Source organism: Eubalaena glacialis, chromosome 3 (assembly GCF_028564815.1).
Source record: "Eubalaena glacialis isolate mEubGla1 chromosome 3, mEubGla1.1.hap2.+ XY, whole genome shotgun sequence".
In the NCBI taxonomy this organism is placed as follows: Eukaryota; Metazoa; Chordata; class Mammalia; order Artiodactyla; family Balaenidae; genus Eubalaena; species Eubalaena glacialis.
Window position 1 is genome coordinate 165978144 of NC_083718.1, and position 17372 is coordinate 165995515.

General features: G+C 47.4%; 2 protein-coding genes across 2 annotated transcripts in view; one reads left to right on the forward strand and one right to left on the reverse strand.

Annotated features, from left to right (window-relative positions):
* Positions 1 to 1490: 1490 nt before the first annotated feature.
* EVA1B (eva-1 homolog B) lies at positions 1491 to 3161 on the forward strand. The gene is made up of 3 exons (XM_061186784.1): positions 1491 to 1675; positions 2084 to 2181; positions 2464 to 3161. The coding sequence occupies exons 2-3, from the start codon at positions 2115 to 2117 to the stop codon at positions 2898 to 2900; spliced, it is 504 nt and encodes a 167-aa protein (XP_061042767.1). The 5' UTR covers positions 1491 to 1675; positions 2084 to 2114; the 3' UTR covers positions 2901 to 3161.
* An 818-nt stretch (positions 3162 to 3979) lies between these two features.
* Positions 3980 to 17372, reverse strand: part of SH3D21 (SH3 domain containing 21) — a 28516-nt gene continuing 15123 nt past the window's right edge. Inside the window, exons 11-16 of the mRNA XM_061186785.1 lie at positions 5803 to 5896; positions 5656 to 5708; positions 5442 to 5536; positions 4415 to 5292; positions 4260 to 4323; positions 3980 to 4172 (exon numbers count right to left, since the gene is read on the reverse strand). Coding sequence (XP_061042768.1) covers positions 4095 to 4172; positions 4260 to 4323; positions 4415 to 5292; positions 5442 to 5536; positions 5656 to 5708; positions 5803 to 5896 — 1262 coding nt within the window. The 3' untranslated portion in view covers positions 3980 to 4094. The remainder of the gene's footprint in view (positions 4173 to 4259; positions 4324 to 4414; positions 5293 to 5441; positions 5537 to 5655; positions 5709 to 5802; positions 5897 to 17372) is intronic.

Below are 17372 nucleotides of genomic sequence, written 5' to 3' on the forward strand. Positions count from 1 at the left end.
CTGCCCGCTCTTCTGGATTCAAGTCTCTGCCCCGTGTCACCTGTGAGAGCTGCCCCAGGTGTTCTTCATCACCCTTCCCCACTCCATCGCCCTCTGAGCACTTAGGAGCACCCAAGACCATCTTCTTCACATACTGTCTCTCCGCCTTAGCGTCAGTTCCAAGAGGGCAAAGATTTGTGTCTGTTCTGTTTACTGCTGAACCCCATTACCAGGAAGTGCTAAGCAGACCAGTTAGCATTTGTTGACTAGTGGCTGAATGGATTTATACACAGACATACCCACCCCACAAAAATGCTCAAGCAGATAAAACACGAAAAAGGACACACAAATATACGAATATGGGCAGAAATACCTCCACACATGCTCACAATACACACTAAACAGTCACAGAGACATCAAGAGTCCCTTCCCCTCCCCGTGGGAGTCATCCTAGTCGTTTCCCTAACCAGATCTGCCCTCTGCTTGAACCCAGTCTCAGGACTGGGAGTGGGGGTCTCCAGCCTGGACAGAGAAGGGGGTCACTGGCCCACAGGCCTCAGGCTGTGCCTTCAGCTATGTCTGCAATTTCCTCTCCCCCTTCCTTCCCTCCTCCTCTCTCAGGCTCCTGCCAAGAAGGCCTCCCCCTCACCCCATCCCAGCACAGGAAGGGGGGCCCAAAAGCGGGGGCCTGGGAGTCTGGGCAGGAAGAAGACCCGGCTGCATGCTGATCACACACACACTGCAGGCACAAGCCCTGAGCCTGCGTGGAAATGCGTGCACGTGCACCAGCAGGTTTAGCCCAGAGCCAAACACACCTCTGCCCCGGTGCAGAAGAGCACAGGGGCCAGCAGGCCCCGGGCTCGGTTCTGCAAGGCTGGCCTGGGCCTGGCTTGAAGCCAGAGTCCAACATTCATTAACCCTGCGTGACCAGAGCTGGGCCAGCTGGCCACACTCACTGCCTGGGCCCTGGGAGGAGGGGATGAGAGCCCCGGCCCTGGATTGTGGCTGAGAGTCTGGGGGAGGGTTGGTATCTGAGCTAGGGAAAGGGGCAGTCTTCCCTGGGTGAGGGGGCCTCCTGGGAGGAAGAGCAAGGTTTAGGGAAGGGGTTAAGAGCTCAGGGTCAGAGAACGGTGGATTCAAATCCTGACCGTCTGGGTTAAGTTATTCAATCCCTCTGTGACTCAGTTGACTCATCTGTCAAGTGGGGATAATGGTCTCCACGTTATAGGGTTGTTAGGATTAAATGAAAAAATAGGATTTAACACTGCCTGGCACCTACGGAGAACTCCATCCTCATTATTATTGTTGTTATTAGCAGCCTGGGGGCGGGTTCCTGCAACCGGCCTCCCCAGCGGTTTCCTGTCGGGGAGCAGACGGCCCCTCAGGCCTCGGCCCCACCCCACCCCTCCTCCCTGCAGCCCTCCTCTCCCCTTCCTCTCCCGGCCCTTTTCCTCCCCGCCTCCCCCGCCCCGCCCCGCCTCCCCCGCCCCGCCCCGTCCCGTCCCTCCTCTTTCCTCGGAGGAAACTTTCCGCCGGCTGGTCCATCGGCCCTTGTTCGGCCCGCGCTGCCGCGGCCTGGGATCCGAGCCGGGCGGGCAGGTGACCGGGACCGGACGGGGCGGGAGCGGCCGGGCCCCGGGTGTCTGCGGCCGCCGGACGCGCCGGGGCCGGGCAGCGGGGAAGCGCGGCGCTGACGGTGAGTGAGACCGGGCCTCCGGGCCCGGGGGTCCCCGCGGGGCGGGCGGGATGGGAGAGGGAGGCGGCTTCCCTTCCTGGAGCCCGCCCAGGGAGTAAGGAAGGCGCCCGCGTCTCTCTCCTTCATCCCGATTCCCGGACGGCGAAAGCGGGCCTCGTTTGGGGAACCCACCAGGGGACGGAGTCTCCTGCGGCTCACTCCCCCGACCCTCAGGTGTTGGGGCGTCCGCGCCCAGGGGAAGGGTCCCCCAGCCAGGGCCCAGGTCGGCAACGAAGTTAGGAAGCCGCTCTCTCCAGGGTGGAGCCTGGCTTGGGCTGCCCTTCCAGGGAGCAGAGCTGCCCCGAGGAGAAAGCGGGGTCAGGGTCGGCTCCAGAGGGGGAGAAGGGTCTGACCTTGCTGACCTCGCAGGCTGACAGGGGAGCTGCGCCCCCAGAGAAGCATGGATGCCCCCCGAAGGGACATGGAGTTGCTCAGCAACAGCCTGGCGGCCTACGCACACATCCGCGGTGAGGGCAGACCCCCGGACCTGGACCCCTCCCTGCCTCCTCAGGCCCCACTCCACCCCTTCCCTCCCCTCCTCCCGGCCCCTGCCACTGTAACCCCCCTTAGCCAGTCACTTACTCCCAAACCGCCCCCCACTCCCCCGACTGCCCGATGGCGGCTACCTAAGGTCCCTCAAATAGAGGGTACTGTCCTTGCCCCCCAAACTTAGAACCTGGAGTCTTTTAGAGATGGGATGACTCCCACGTGCCAGGTCCCCTCCGTGACTTCTGCCCTCTGACCCCCAGCTAACCCCGAGAGCTTCGGCCTCTACTTCGTGCTGGGTGTCTGCTTTGGCCTGCTGCTCACCCTGTGCCTACTAGTCATCAGCATCTCCTGCGCACCCCGCCCGCGGCCCCGAGGCCCCACTCCGCGCCGGGACCCCCGCAGCAGCACCCTGGAGGCCGAGGACGACGACGACGACGACGACGATGAGGACACTGTGACTCGGCTGGGCCCCGACGACACGCTGCCGGGCCCCGAGGTGTCCGCGGAGCCCGACGGGCCCCTGAGCGTCAACGTCTTCACTTCGGCGGAGGAGCTGGAGCGGGCGCAGCGGCTAGAGGAGCGGGAGCGGATCCTGCGGGAGATCTGGCGCACTGGACAGCCAGACCTGCTGGGCACCGGCACGCTGGGGCCCAGCCCCACGGGCACGGGCACCCTGGGCCGCATGCACTATTACTGACCGGCCCCAGAGCGTACTGGATATGCACAGGGGCTTCGAGCTGCCCCAGGACCTTTGGACTGCCCCTGCCCACGGTGCTATGGAGGCCCCGCCCCCACGGCTCCCCTGGTGCTGTTGGGCCTGGATTCCCGTACCCTGGGAGACACCCTTCCCCCGTCCAGCCAGAAGGCCCTGGGGGTAGGGCAGCACACAGGGTCCCCATCCCCTCTCTGGGGGACGGTTAAGAGGTGACGTGACCAATGAAAGCTGCATTCTCAGTGACTCAGTCTCCCTCTGTTATCCTTCCCCCTAATGACTCCCAAGCTCTTGCCATGCAGGGGGCCCCAGGGCTGAGACCCCTTTACCAGGCTGACCACCTCCTTCCACCCACCCGACGCCTCAGCACACATGCTTGCGTTCAATTCACACATGGCAAAAACACACACTCCTGTAACCCACACTCCACCGCCTCACCACAGACGCACACACAAAAATCAACCGCATTCCTTTCAAATGCATTCCTTACCGGTAAACGCCGGGGTACACGTTGCCCCTGTCCCTACAAATGCCCTAGGTTTATGCATCATTGCAATCACACACACGCGCGCGCGCACACACACAAGGCCTCGGAACCCTAACCTTGATGCTAAGGCGCTATTAGCCCCAATGTAACCAGGGGTGCCTGAGCTGGGCTGTGGAGTTCCTGTGTCACTGCGTTCCTGTGAGTGTGAGTCCCTCAGAGCGGACAGTGGAGGCAACTGGGAGGGGTCCGGGCTGGAGAGCCGGCCCGCCCGGCCCCTCCCCAGGCGCACAGCTGGATTCTGGAATCCGGCCCCCGGGCAGAGGTCCGACCCCTCCTGGGCCCCTCCTGCCGGCCATTTCTCCAGCGCGGGGACTAGCGTCCGAAGGAGACACCCTCCCCCCTCGCCATCCGGTGGATAAAAATAGCCGTGCGCAGGCCTTGGGAACGGTAATGGAAGCCACATGTTGGCCAGATGTGCCCGGGAGCGACTGCCAGGAAAGCGGAGGGCCGGGAGCGCGGAACGCCAGCCCCGCCCCGCCGCGCAGACCCCGCCCTGCACGGACCAGGGAGGCGTGGCGCGCGTACACGGCAGAGTTTACTTTCTTGCGTTTCCCAAAATCGTGTGCAAGGACGTGGGTGGCCGGAGCCCGAATTCGCTCCAGGTCCCGCCGTAGTCCCTCCCGGGCCCACCCTCAGTGCGTCTGCGTCTGCGTCTGCGCGTGGATGGAGCCCAGGTTCCGGGACTTCTGGGTCCTCCGCGTCATCTGAACCTAGTGGAGAGAGGGCGTCAGGGGAGTGCCAGCCGCCCACCCCCACACCCCCGCCCCCGCCCCGCCTGGGACCCGCACCCCACCCACCTCCAGCAACACGCGCTTCTCCCTCTCGCTCTTCAGCTCCTCCCAGATGTCAGTTAGCTTCTGTCTGCGGACGCGAGACCGAGGGGAAGGGGTGGGCCGGGCAGGCCTAGAGCCCGCACCCCTCTCCTCCCCTCCCCGCACCCCTCCCCACTTACTCCAGCTGCACCCCCATCAGCTCCAGCGACCTCCTTAAAGCCTCCACCTCGTCCTTTATCCTCACCATGTCGTCTCTGTCACTTTTGCTATCTGTGAGATTTTGCGGGACCAAGGAGTGGAGGGTGGGAGTCATTTGGGGCTCTGGAGTCAGCATGATAGGATGTGGATTCTTCTGAGCAGGGGATACCTCTTTGGGGGGCACCTCCTCTTTGGGGGTAGCCTCATCCTTCACTGGTGCCTCCTCCAGGAGAGTGGTAGCCTCTTCCTGGGGGTCGGCCTTCTCAAGGGCAGGCGTGGACCCTGACTTGGACTTGGGCTCGGACTGGAGAGGGGAGCTGTCCCTCTTATCCAGGGGACGTTTCGCCATGCAGAGGGGGTGCTCCCCTGGCATGTGAACCTCCTCTTGGGATTGAGCCTCACTGGCCTCAAGAGACCTGGCGTTTAGCAGGGCTTCCTCCGGAGAGAAGAGAGTGTTGTCTTGGGTGGAGGCCTCTTCAGAGAGCACCTGTTTGGTGGTCAAGACCTTTCCTAGGGTGTGGGCCTCGTCCCCAGGAGGGGCCATCTTTGGACCAGGTGGGACTTCTGGGACCGGTGCCTCATGCACAGAAAAGACCCTGTCTGGTCTGGGGGCTTTGTCCTCCAGAGTCGGGGTCTCCTCTAGGATAGGGACCTTATCTGGAGTTAGGGATTCCTCTGGAGTGGGGGCCTTATCTGGAGACAAGGTCTTCTCTGGGCTGCGGGCATTGTCCAGAGATGAGGTCTTCTCTGGGCTGCCGGCCTTATCCGGAGATGGGGTCTTCTCTAGGCTGGGGGTCTTGTCCAGAGTTGGGGTTTTATTCACACGAGGGGCCTTTGTAAGGCTGCTCTGCTCTTCGCCCTGTGGTGATGGGGGTGAGGTCTCAGCCGAGGGCTGGGTACCTTGACAGTTTGAGTCTGGTTCCCCTTGGCCTGGGATCCTTCACACCACACCCCTGAGAACCAGACTCTGCCCAGGATCCCCACTCTCCCCAGTCTTGGGCCTCTCACCTGCCTGGCTGCAGAGCGTTGCTGTGAAGCCTGGGTTTTGGCTCGCTTTCTGCCACTCTGGCCTGGACACCCACCGAGGAAACTGCTGCTGGAGCCTGTGAGAGCAGACCCTCAGGGGCCCAGGCCTACTTGGACCCCAAGCCTCTCCCCATCTCTGTCCCTCAGCACAACCACCCCAGGCCTCACCCCACTGCAGGGAGGCATCGACACTTACTGGAGTTTCGGGAAGGGTGCTTCTGACTGTCTCCGCTGGGTGTCCAAGATGGCCTGAAACACGTCCCCATCAGAACCGGGGATGGGGGCAGGGAGCAGCATTTCTTCTGTACCCTCCTCTTTCCCCCTCCGCCACCCTGCTCCTTACTTGGCTTTGCTTGGCCCAGTCGGGGCTGTCACCAGCTTCTTGACCGTAGGGAGGGCTGGTCTGGGCATCATCTTTTTGGGTTCCTTAATAGGAGCTGGGAGGGGAGAGGGGAGTGGGGCATTTGTTCACTCATCCATTCATCTAAGAGTCACTGTGCTGTGCACAGGGGACTAGTGACAGGAGATGAATCATATTTGACTCTGCCTCCTGGGAGCTCTGGGGACACTGACCATGGGAGCACCCCCAAAGAGTTGTCAGGGAAGGCTTCGTGGGGAGATGGCTCCAAATCCTGCCAGTTTTTAATCCATGCTTTTCAAAGACTTGTACTCGGCTTAGTGCCCATGGCTGGTTCAGACTCTTCTCCTTCCTGGACCAAGGCAACATCCTTCCCCCTTCCAGTCCGCACTCCCTTCTCTGTCTTCTCTATCACATCTACTCCCTAAGAGATCTCACCCAGTCTTATGGGTTTTATTATCATCAATAAGCCAACAACTCCTAAATTTTCATCTCTAGCCCCTTCCTCTTCCCTGAACTCCAGACTCATACCCGACAGCTCTCTCAATATTTCCACTTAACTTAGCATCACACACTTACCATAGCCAGAACTAAACTCTTGCTTCCCAACCTCCTTGCCCTCAGAATCTGCCCCTTTCCCACTGCTCCCCATCTTGCCCACTCACTCAGACAACAAAGTGAGGAGTCCTCCTTGACACCTTTATTCCCATATGCTGCACATGCAAACCATGAGTAAGTCCTGTCTGCTCTAAGCACATCCTGAATCCAGCCACTCATCCTCACCTCCACCACTAAGCACTCTAGATTGAGTCACCGTCTTCACTAACCTGGGCTTGGGCTGCACCCACCCTGCCTAGGGTGTGCTCTCCCCACAGCAGCCAGAATGAGCTCATGTTCTACTGGGGAAGCAGACATAAACAAAAGGAGTAAACTGTGTAGTGTGTTAGAGATTTATTAGTAGTACAGAGGAAGAATAAGCAGGGGAGTGTATGATTTTAAATGAGATGGTCCTGAGAAGGCCACACTGAGAAGGTGACATCAGAGTGAGCATCTGAAGGCAGTCACACAAGTGACATTCATATCCACGGACACAGGAATAGCTACTCTGGCACATGCACACATGCTGAAATTGACTTACACACACAATATCACACATAGATACAAACAAAATCCCCTGACTGTGGGTCGCAGTGGGCGAGAGCATGGATCCTAGAGCCAGACAGCAGACTTGGAATTCCTGCTCTATTACTTGCCAGTTGTGTGAGAACTTGGTTGGTAATTTAACCTTTCTGTGCCCCCATGTCCTCATCCATAAAACATGGATAACAAGAATACACATCCTGTAGGGTTGTTGTGAGGTTTGAGTGACTTAATCCATGTGAGGTGCTTAGTGTCTGCCATATAGTCAAAGCTCAGTAAATGTTAACTTTGACGCCTGCTTCTTGTAGTGTGGCTGATTAGGTGCTCTGTGGAGCCCTCCCACTAGAGAGCAATTATATTCTGCTTAGAATACAACTTTAAGGCACTGTTGGACATAAAAGAGGTAGGAGAAGTCCGCAAAAAAGGGATGAACTGGGGCCAGAAAGGAAGTGAGAGGGCAGCACGACTTTGTGGCTACAGAGCCTGGGGCCAGTGATGAGGAGCAGGTGCCCCATGTTCTGCTCCTTTGGCTCATCACAGGCCCAGAGCTCGGCAGCCAGACAGCAGTGAGAGTCTTGCACCACTTTCTTCCGGAGGGCTGAAGTGGTCTCCGGTGGTTGGTGCCCTCTGGCTACTGGCAGAAGTAAAAGCAAGTCCTCGCTGGAAGAAGTTTTCCCCTACAGAGGTGTACAGAACTCCCACACACTGAGATCATACACAAAGATCCTAAAACACACGAGAGGGCAGGCCACTGAGAGCAGGAGTCAGCAGACGCAACACACAGCAGATACTGGAAGTGTCAGGAAAAGAACACAGCATAGCTACATATAGTATATTTGAAGAAATAAAGGATGAGCATGCAACAAAAGGACCATTAGGAATAAACAGGAAGATTTTGCAGGGAAGAAAAAAAAAAAAAAGAATTCTGTACTACTAGAGATGATAAATAGCATATATGAAATAAAATGCAATGTGTAGGTTAAACAGCAGATTAAACCTAGATAAAGGGACTTCCCTGGTGGCGCAGTGGTTAAGAATCTGCCTGCCAGTGCAGGGGACACGGGTTCAAGCCCCGGTCCGGGAAGATCCCACATGCCGCAGAGCAACTAAGCCCGTGCGCCACAACTACTGAGCCTGCGCTCTAGAGCCTGTGAGCCACAACTACTGAGCCCGCGTGCCACAACTACTGAAGCCCACGCGCCTAGAGCCCGTGCTCCGCAACAAGAGAAGCCACCACAATGAGAAGCCCACACACCACAACGAAGAGTAGCCCCCGCTCGCCAGAGTAGCCCCCGCTCGCCGCAACTAGAGAAAAGCCCGTGCGCAGCAACGAAGACCCAACTCAGCCAAAAATAAATAAATAAATAAATAGATAGATTAAAAAAAAAAAAAAAAAAACCTAGATAAAATCTAGAGAGGGAATTAGTAAACTAGAAGTAGAATGAGACGAGTGAAAATTTGAAAGCAATGTTCAAAGGAAGAGGTAATAGAAGCAGGGTTTGACTATGGCTGAGTGAGGTAGGTGGTGGTTAAATACTCTCTCCACACAGCAACTATAAAGCTGGATAAAAATGGCAAAACCACCTTTTCAGTGCTTGGATACTGACCAAAGACATAAAATAATTGGAGAAGCACTTGTGCTTGATGGTGTTCTTGCCTGCTCCCATCCCTCCCCCACCCCCTACTGCCTTGGTCCATGTGGACGTTCTGCAGGGTGGGATAGGTGGAGGATGAGCAGCTTTACTGCCACGGTTGAAGAGAACTCAATCAATATGGGGTGCAATGTTGGATTTGGCATTGGTTTCATTGATATGACACCAAAAGCACAAGCAACCAAAGAAAAAATAGGTCAGTGGGACTTAATCAAAATTTTAAACTTTTGCGCACAAAGGATACCATCAAGAAAGTGAAAAGACAACCCAAAGAACAGGGGAAAATATTTGCAAATCATATGTATGATAAGGGCCTTTTATCTAGAAAATATAAAGAACTCCGACAACTCAACAGTAAAAAGTCAACCCAATTAAAAAATGGGCAAAGGACTCAGATTTTTTCAACATCATTAGCTGTCAAAGAAATGCAAAGCAAAACCACAATGAGATAGCACTTCATACCCACTAGGATGGTTACAATCAAAAGACAGATAATAACAAGTACTGGTGTGAATGTGGAGAAACTGGAGCCCTCATACACTGTTGGCGGGAATATAAAATGGTGCAACCACTTTGGAAAACAGTCTGCCAGTTCTTCCCAAAGTTAAACCAGAGTTATCATATCACCTAGCAATTCCTTTCATAGGTATATACCCAAGAGAAATGGAAACACGTTCACATAAAATCTTGTACACTAATAAAGTTCATAGCCAAAAAGTAGAAACAACCCAAATATCCATCAACAAATGAATGGAAAAAAGTGATACAATAGAATATTACTGGGCAATAAAAAGGAATGAAGTACAACACATACTACAAAATGGATAAACCTTGAAAACATTATTCGACGTGAAAGAAGCCCATTAAGAAGACCATATATTGTATGATATCATGTATATGAAATGTAGGCAGATCTATCAAGACAAAGTAGATTAGTGGTTGTCTTGGGATGAGGAGGAGAGAATGGGGAGACTGGTGGGGTAATGGCTAAAGAGTACAGTGGGTGACGAAAACATTCTAAAATTGATTGTGGTGGTGTTGCACAACTATGACTCTACTAAACACCACCGAATTGTACATTTAAATGAGTGAATTGTATGGTATGTGAATATATCTCAATAAAGCTGTTAACCCCCATTCCGCAAAAAAGGTGGCAGGCCAGATTTGGCCCACAGACCATAATTTGCTAACTCTTAACCTAAACACCCCAATAAAAGGCAGAGATTGTCAGACTGAATTAAAAAAGCAAGATCCAGCTATATACTGTGGACAACAGATTCAAAGACACAAATAGGTTGACAGTAAAAGATTGGAGAAAGATATATCACATAAATAGTAACTATAATAGTAACCATATATTAATATCAGACAAAACAAACTTCAAGATGAGAAAAATTACTAAAGAAAAAGAGGGAGAGGTTATAATGATAAACAGGTAAGTACATCAGGAAGAGATAACAATGACAAATGTACATGTGCCTAACAACAAAGCCTCAAAATATATAAAGCAAACACTGACAGAATTGAAAGGAGAAATAATTCAAAAATAATAGTTGGAGATTTTGTTCAGGAGGAAGGTTAAGACTTTGAATTTAGACTTGTAAAGTTAAATATACATGGTAAATTTCAAGAGCAACCACTAAAATAATAACAATAAAGTGTACTAATTCTAAATTAATGAAAAAAGTGAAATAAGAAAAAAAGGAGAACATAAACATTTAAAAGTGTTGTAAAATAATTATGATTAATATAGTCTAAACTCATCAATTTATCACCAAAGAAAAAGACTGACAAACTAGAGTAAAAAAACAAAGGTGAGAGGGCAGACAGCAAAAGCAAGAACTACAATCCTGCAGCCTGTGGAACAAAAACCACATTCACAGAAAGATAGACAAGATGAAAAGGCAGAGGGCTATGTACCAGATGAAGGAACAAGATAAAACCCCAGAAAAACAACTAAATGAAGTGGAGATAGGCAACCTTCCAGAAAAAGAATTCAGAATAATGATAGTGAAGATGATCCAGGACCTCGGAAAAAGAATGGAGGCAAAGATCGAGAAGATGCAAGAAATGTTTAACAAAGACCTAGAAGAATTAAAGAACAAACAAACAGAGATGAACAATACAATAACTGAAATGAAAACTACACTAGAAGGAACCAATAGCAGAATAACTGAGGCAGAAGAACGGATAAGTGACCTGGAAGACAGAATGGTGGAATTCACTGCTGAGGAACAGAATAAAGAAAAAAGAATGAAAAGAAATGGAGACAGCCTAAGAGACCTCTGCAACAACATTAAACACAACAACATTAGCATTATAGGGGTCCCAGAAGGAGAAGAGAGAGAGAAAGGACCCGAGAAAATATTTGAAGAGATTATAGTCAAAAACTTCCCTAACATGGGAAAGGAAATAGCCACCCAAGTCCAGGAAGCCCAGTGAGTCCCATACAGGAGAAACCCAAGGAGATACATGCCAAGACACATAGTAATCAAATTGGCAAAAATTAAAGACAAAGAAAAATTATTGAAAGCAGCAAGGGAAAAACGACAAATAACATACAAGGGAACTCCCATAAGGTTAACAGCTGATTTCTCAGCAGAAACTCTACAAGCCAGAAGGGAGTGGCATGATATACTTAAAGTGATGAAAGGGAAGAACCTACAACCAAGATTACTCTACCCAGCAAGGATCTCATTCAGATTCGATGGAGAAATCAAAAGATTTACAGACAAGCAAAAGCTAAGAGAATTCAGCACCACCAAACCAGCTCTACAACAAATGCTAAAGGAACTTCTCTAAGTGGGAAACACAAGAGAAGAAAAGGACCTACAAAAACAAACCCAGAACAATTAAGAAAATGGTCATAGGAACATACATATTGATAATTACCTTAAATGTAAATGGATTAAATGCTCCAACCAAAAGACACAGGCTTGCTGAATGGATACAAAAACAAGACCCATCTATGTGCTGTCTACAAGAGACCCACTTCAGACCTAGGGACACATACAGACTGAAAGTGAGGGGATGGAAAAAGATATTCCATGCAAATGGAAATCAAAAGAAAGCTGGAGTAGCAATACTCATATCAGATAAAATAGACTTTAAAATAAAGAATGTTACAAGAGACAAGGAAGGACACTACATAATGATCAAGGGATCAATCCAAGAAGAAGATATAACAATTATAAATATATATGCACCCAACATAGGAGCACCTCAATACATAAGGCAACTGCTAACACCTATAAAAGAGGAAATCGACAGTACACAATAATAGTGGGGGACTTTAACACCTCACTTACAGCAATGGACAGATCATCCAAAATGAAAATAAATAAGGAAACAGAAGCTTTAAATGACAAAATAGACCAGATAGATTTAATTAATATTTATAGGACATTCCATCCAAAACCAGCAGATTACACTTTCTTCTCAAGTGCGCATGAAACATTCTCCAGGAGAGATCACATCTTGGGCCACAAATCAAACCTCAGTAAATTTAAGAAAATTGAAATCATATCAAGCATCTTTTCTGACCACAATGCCATGAGATTAGAAATGAATTACAGGGGAAAAAAACGTAAAAAACACAAACACATGGAGGCTAAACAATACGTTACTAAATAACCAAGAGATCACTGAAGAAATCAAAGAGGAAATCAAAAAGTACCTAGAGACAAATGACAATGAAAACATGACGATCCAAAACCTATGGGATGCAGCAAAAGCAGTTCTAAGAGGGAAGTTTATAGCTCTACAAGCCTACCTCAAGAAACAAGAAAAATCTCAAATAAACAATCTAACCTTACACCTAAAGGAACTAGAGAAAGAAGAACAAACAAAACCCAAAGTTAGAAGAAGGAAAGAAATCATAAAGATCAGAGCAGAAATAAATGAAATAGAAACAAAGAAAACAATAGCAAAGATCAATAAAACTAAAAGCTGGTTCTTCGAGAAGATAAACAAAGTTGATAAAGCATTAGCCAGACTCATCAAGAAAAAGAGGGAGAGGACTCAAATCAATAAAATTAGAAATTAAAAAGGAGAAGTTAAAACAGACACCACAGAAATACAAAGCATCCTAAGAGACTACTACAAGCAACTCTATGCAAATAAAATGGACAACCTGGAAGAAATGGACAAATTCTTAGAAATGTATAACCTTCCAAGACTGAACCAGGAAGAAACAGAAAACATGAACAGACCAATCACAAGTAATGAAATTGAAACTGTGATTAAAAATCTTCCAACAGACAAAAGTCCAGGACTAGATGGCTTCACAGGCGAATTCTATCAAACATTTAGAGAAGAGCTAACACCCATCCTTCTCAAACTCTTCCAAAAAATTGCAGAGGAAGGAACACTCCCAAACTCATTCTATGAGGCCACCATCACCCAGATACCAAAACCAGACAGAGATACTACAAAAAAAGAAAATTACAGACCAATATCACTGATGAACATAGATGCAAAAATCCTCAACAACATACAAGCAAACAGAATCCAACAACACATTAAAAGGATCATACACCATGATCAAGTGGGATTTATCCCAGGGATGCAAGGATTCTTCAATATATGTAAATCAATCAATGTGATACACCATATTAACAAAATTGAAGAATAAAACCATATGACCATCTCAATAGACGCAGAAAAAGCTTTTGACAAAATTCAACACCCATTTATGATAAAAACTCTCCAGAAAGTGGGCATAGAGGGAACCTACCTCAACATAATAAAGGCCATATATGACAAACCCACAGCAAACATCATTCTCAATGGTGAAAAACTGAAAGCATTTCCTCTAAGACCAGAAACAAGACAAGGATGTCCACTCTCACCACTATTATTCAACATAGTTTTGGAAGTCCTAGCCACGGCAATCAGAGAAGAAAAAGAAATAAAAGGAATACAAATTGGAAAAGAAGAAGTAAAACTGTCACTGTTTGCAGATGACATGATACTATACATAGAGAATCCTAAAAATGCCACCAGAAAACTACTAGAGCTAATCACTGAATTTGGTAAAGTTGCAGGATACAAAATTAATGCACAGAAATCTCTTGCATTCCTATACACTAATGATGAAAAATCTGAAAGAGAAATTAAGGAAACACTCCCATTTACCATTTCAACAAAAAGGATAAAATACCTAGGAATAAACCTACCTAAGGAGACAAAAGACCTGTATGCAGAAAACTATAAGACACTGATGAAAGAAATTAAAGATGATACCAACAGATGGAGAGATATACCATGTTCTTGGATTGGAAGAATCAATATTGTGAAAATGACTATACTACCCAAAGCAATCTACAGATTCAATGCAATCCCTATCAAATTACCAATGGCATTTTTTATGGAACTAGAACAAAAAATCTTAAAATTTGTATGGCAACACAAAAGACCCCGAATAGCCAAAGCAGTCTTGAGGGAAAAAAATGGAGCTGGAGAAATCAGACGCCCTGACTTCAGACTATACTACAAAGCTACAGTAATCAAGACAATATGGTACTGGCACAAAAACAGAAACATAGATTAATGGTACAAGATAGAAAGCCCAGAGATAAACCCACGCACCTATGGTCAACTAATCTATGACAAAGGAGGCAAGGATATACAATGGAGAAAAGACAGTCTCTTCAATAAGTGGTGCTGGGAAAACTGGACAGCTACATGTAAAAGAATGAAATTAGAACACTCCCTAACACCATACACAAAAATAAACTCAAAATGGATTAGAGACCTAAATGTAAGACCAGACACTATAAAACTCTTAGAGGAAAACATAGGAAGAACATTCTTTGACATAAATCACAGCAAGATCTTTTTTGATCCACTTCCTAGAGTAATGGAAATAAAAACAAAAATAAACAAATGGGACCTAATGAAACTTAAAAGCTTTTGCACAGCAAAGGAAATGAAAAACAAGACGAAAAGACAACCCTCAGAATGGGAGAAAATATTTGCAAACGAATCAACAGACAAAGGATTAATCTCCAAAATATATAAACAGCTCATACAGCTCAATATTAAAGAAACAAACAACCCAATCCAAAAATGGGCAGAAGACCTAAATAGACATGTCTCCAAAGAAGACATACAGATGGCCAAGAAGCACATGAAAAGCTGCTCAACATCATTAATTATTAGAGAAATGGAAATCAAAACTACAATGAGGTATCACCTCACACCGGTTAGAATGGGCATCATCAGAAAATCTACAAACAACAAATGCTGGAGAGGGTGTGGAGAAAAGGGAACCCTCTTGCACTGTTGGTGGGAATGTAAATTGATACAGCCACTATGGAGAACAGTATGGGTGTTCCTTAAAAAACTAAAAATAGAATTACCATATGACCCAGCAATCCCACTACTGGGCATATACCCAGAGAAAACCATAATTCAAAAAGACACATGCACCCCAATGCTCATTGCAGCACTATTTACAATAGCCAGATCATGGAAGCAAGCTAAATGCTCATCGACAGACGAATGGATAAAGACGTGGCACATATATACAATGGAATATTACTCAGCCATAAAAAGGTACGAAATTGGGTCATTTGTTGAGACATGGATGGATCTAGAGACTGTCATACAGAGTGAAGTAAGTCAGAAAGAGAAAAACAAATATCCTATATTAACGCATATATGTGGAACCTAGAAAAATGGTACAGATGAACCGGTTTGCAGGGCAGAAGTTGAGACACAGATGTAGAGAACAAACGTATGGACACCAAGGGGGGAAAGCTGCGGGGGGGTGGGGATGGTGGTGTGATGAATTGGGCGATTGGGATTGACATGTATACACTGATGTGTATAAAGTTGATGACTAATAAGAACCTGCTGTATAAAAAAATAAATAAAATAAAATTCAAAAATTAAAAAAAAACAAAGGTACTTTCTCGAGATCTTTTGCAAAACAACGTGCATATAGTTAACACTATTGTACACTTTTAAATGGTTAGGATGGTAAGTCTTATATATTTCTTACCACAATTTTTTTTATTTTTCCGTGCCGCAGCTTACGGGATCTTAGTTCCCCAACCAGGGATCGAACCTGGGCCCTTGGCATTGAGAGCACAGAGTCCTAACCACTGGACCACCAGGGAAATCCCTTACCACAGTTTTTTTAAAAGGTACAATAGAGAAATTTTTTTTAAAGTATGTGAATATAGTGACAAGAGACTGAATAAGAATATAGTATCAAGACTTTGAACAAGCATATAGTAACAAGAGATTGAACAAGAAAAAACAGTGGAAAAAATAAATATTAGAAATGAAAAAGGACTATAACTGCAGATACAGATGAAATTTAAAAGATTATAAGAGGGGACTTCCCTGGTGGCGCAGTGGTTAAGAATCCGCCTGCCAATGCAGGGGACAAGCGTTCGAGCCCTGGTGCGGGAAGATCCCAAATGCTGTGGAGCAACTAAGCCCGTGCACCACAACTACTGAGCTTGTGCTCTAGAGCCTGCGGGCCACAACTACTGAGCCCACGTGCCACAACTACTGAGCCTACGTACCTAGAGCCCATGCTCTGCAACAAGAGAAGTCACTGCAATGAGAAGCCCGTGCAGAGCAATTAAGAGTAGCCCCCACTCGCCGCAACTAGAGAAAGCCTGCACACAGCAACAAAGACCCAATGCAGCCAAAAATAAATAAATAAAATAAATTTTAAAAAAAACATTATAAGAGAATATTATGAACAACTTTATATAAATAGAAAACATCGATTAACTAGATAATTTAAAAATATAACTCACTAAAACTGATTCAAGAATTTTAGTGAGATTTTTGGCCAGCCATGGTTACCCAGGGACCAGGAGATAGAATGCTGTTTGTGCCAGTCTCCTGAGGTGTAAGGTTTCCTCTCCCTCTGAATTCCAAGGTGAAGCCCTTTAAAGAGCAGTTGTAAAGAGGTCTTTGCAGATGTAATCAAGTTAAGAGGAGCTCATACTGGATTAGGGTGGACCCTAACCCAGTGACTGGGTTAGGTATCCTTATTAGAAGAGGGAAATTTGGACACAGACACAGAGGGCAGAAGACCTTGTAAAGACAGAGGCAGAGAATGGAGTGATGAAACTGCAAGCCAAAGATTGCCAGAAGCTAAGAAGAAGCAAGGAAATATTCTTCCCTTAGAACCTTCACAAAGAACATGGCCATGCCAACATCCAGATTTTGGATTTCCAGGTTCCAAAAATGTGAGATATTTGTGTTGTTTTAAGCCAGGAGAAGGCAGGAAGGAAGGAAGGAAGGAAGGAAGGAAGGAAGGAAGGAAGGAAGGAAGGAAGGAAGGAAGGAAGGAAGGAAGGAAGGAAGGAAAGAAGGAAGGAAGGAAGGAAGGGAGGGAGGGAGGGAAGAAGGGAAGGAGGGGGGAAGGAAGGAGAGAGAGAGAAAGAAAGAGAGAAAGAGAGAGAGAGAGAAGGAGGGAGGGAGGAAGGGAAAGAGAGAAAGAAAGGAAGAAAGAAAGAAAGGAAGAAAGAAAGAAAGAAAGAAAGAAAGAAAGAAAGAAAGAAAGAAAGAAAGAAAGAAAGAAGGAAAGAAAGAGAGAGAGAGACAGAGGGAGGGAGGGAAGGAAGGAAGGAAGAAAGAAAGAAAGAAAGAAAGGAAAGAAAGAGAGACAGAGAGGGAGGGAGGGAAGAAAGAAAGAAAGGAAGAAGAAAAGAAACAAAGAAAAAGAAAGAAGAAAGAGAAAGAAAGAAAGAAAGAAAGAAAGAAAGAAAGAAAGAAAGAAAGAAAGAAAGAAAA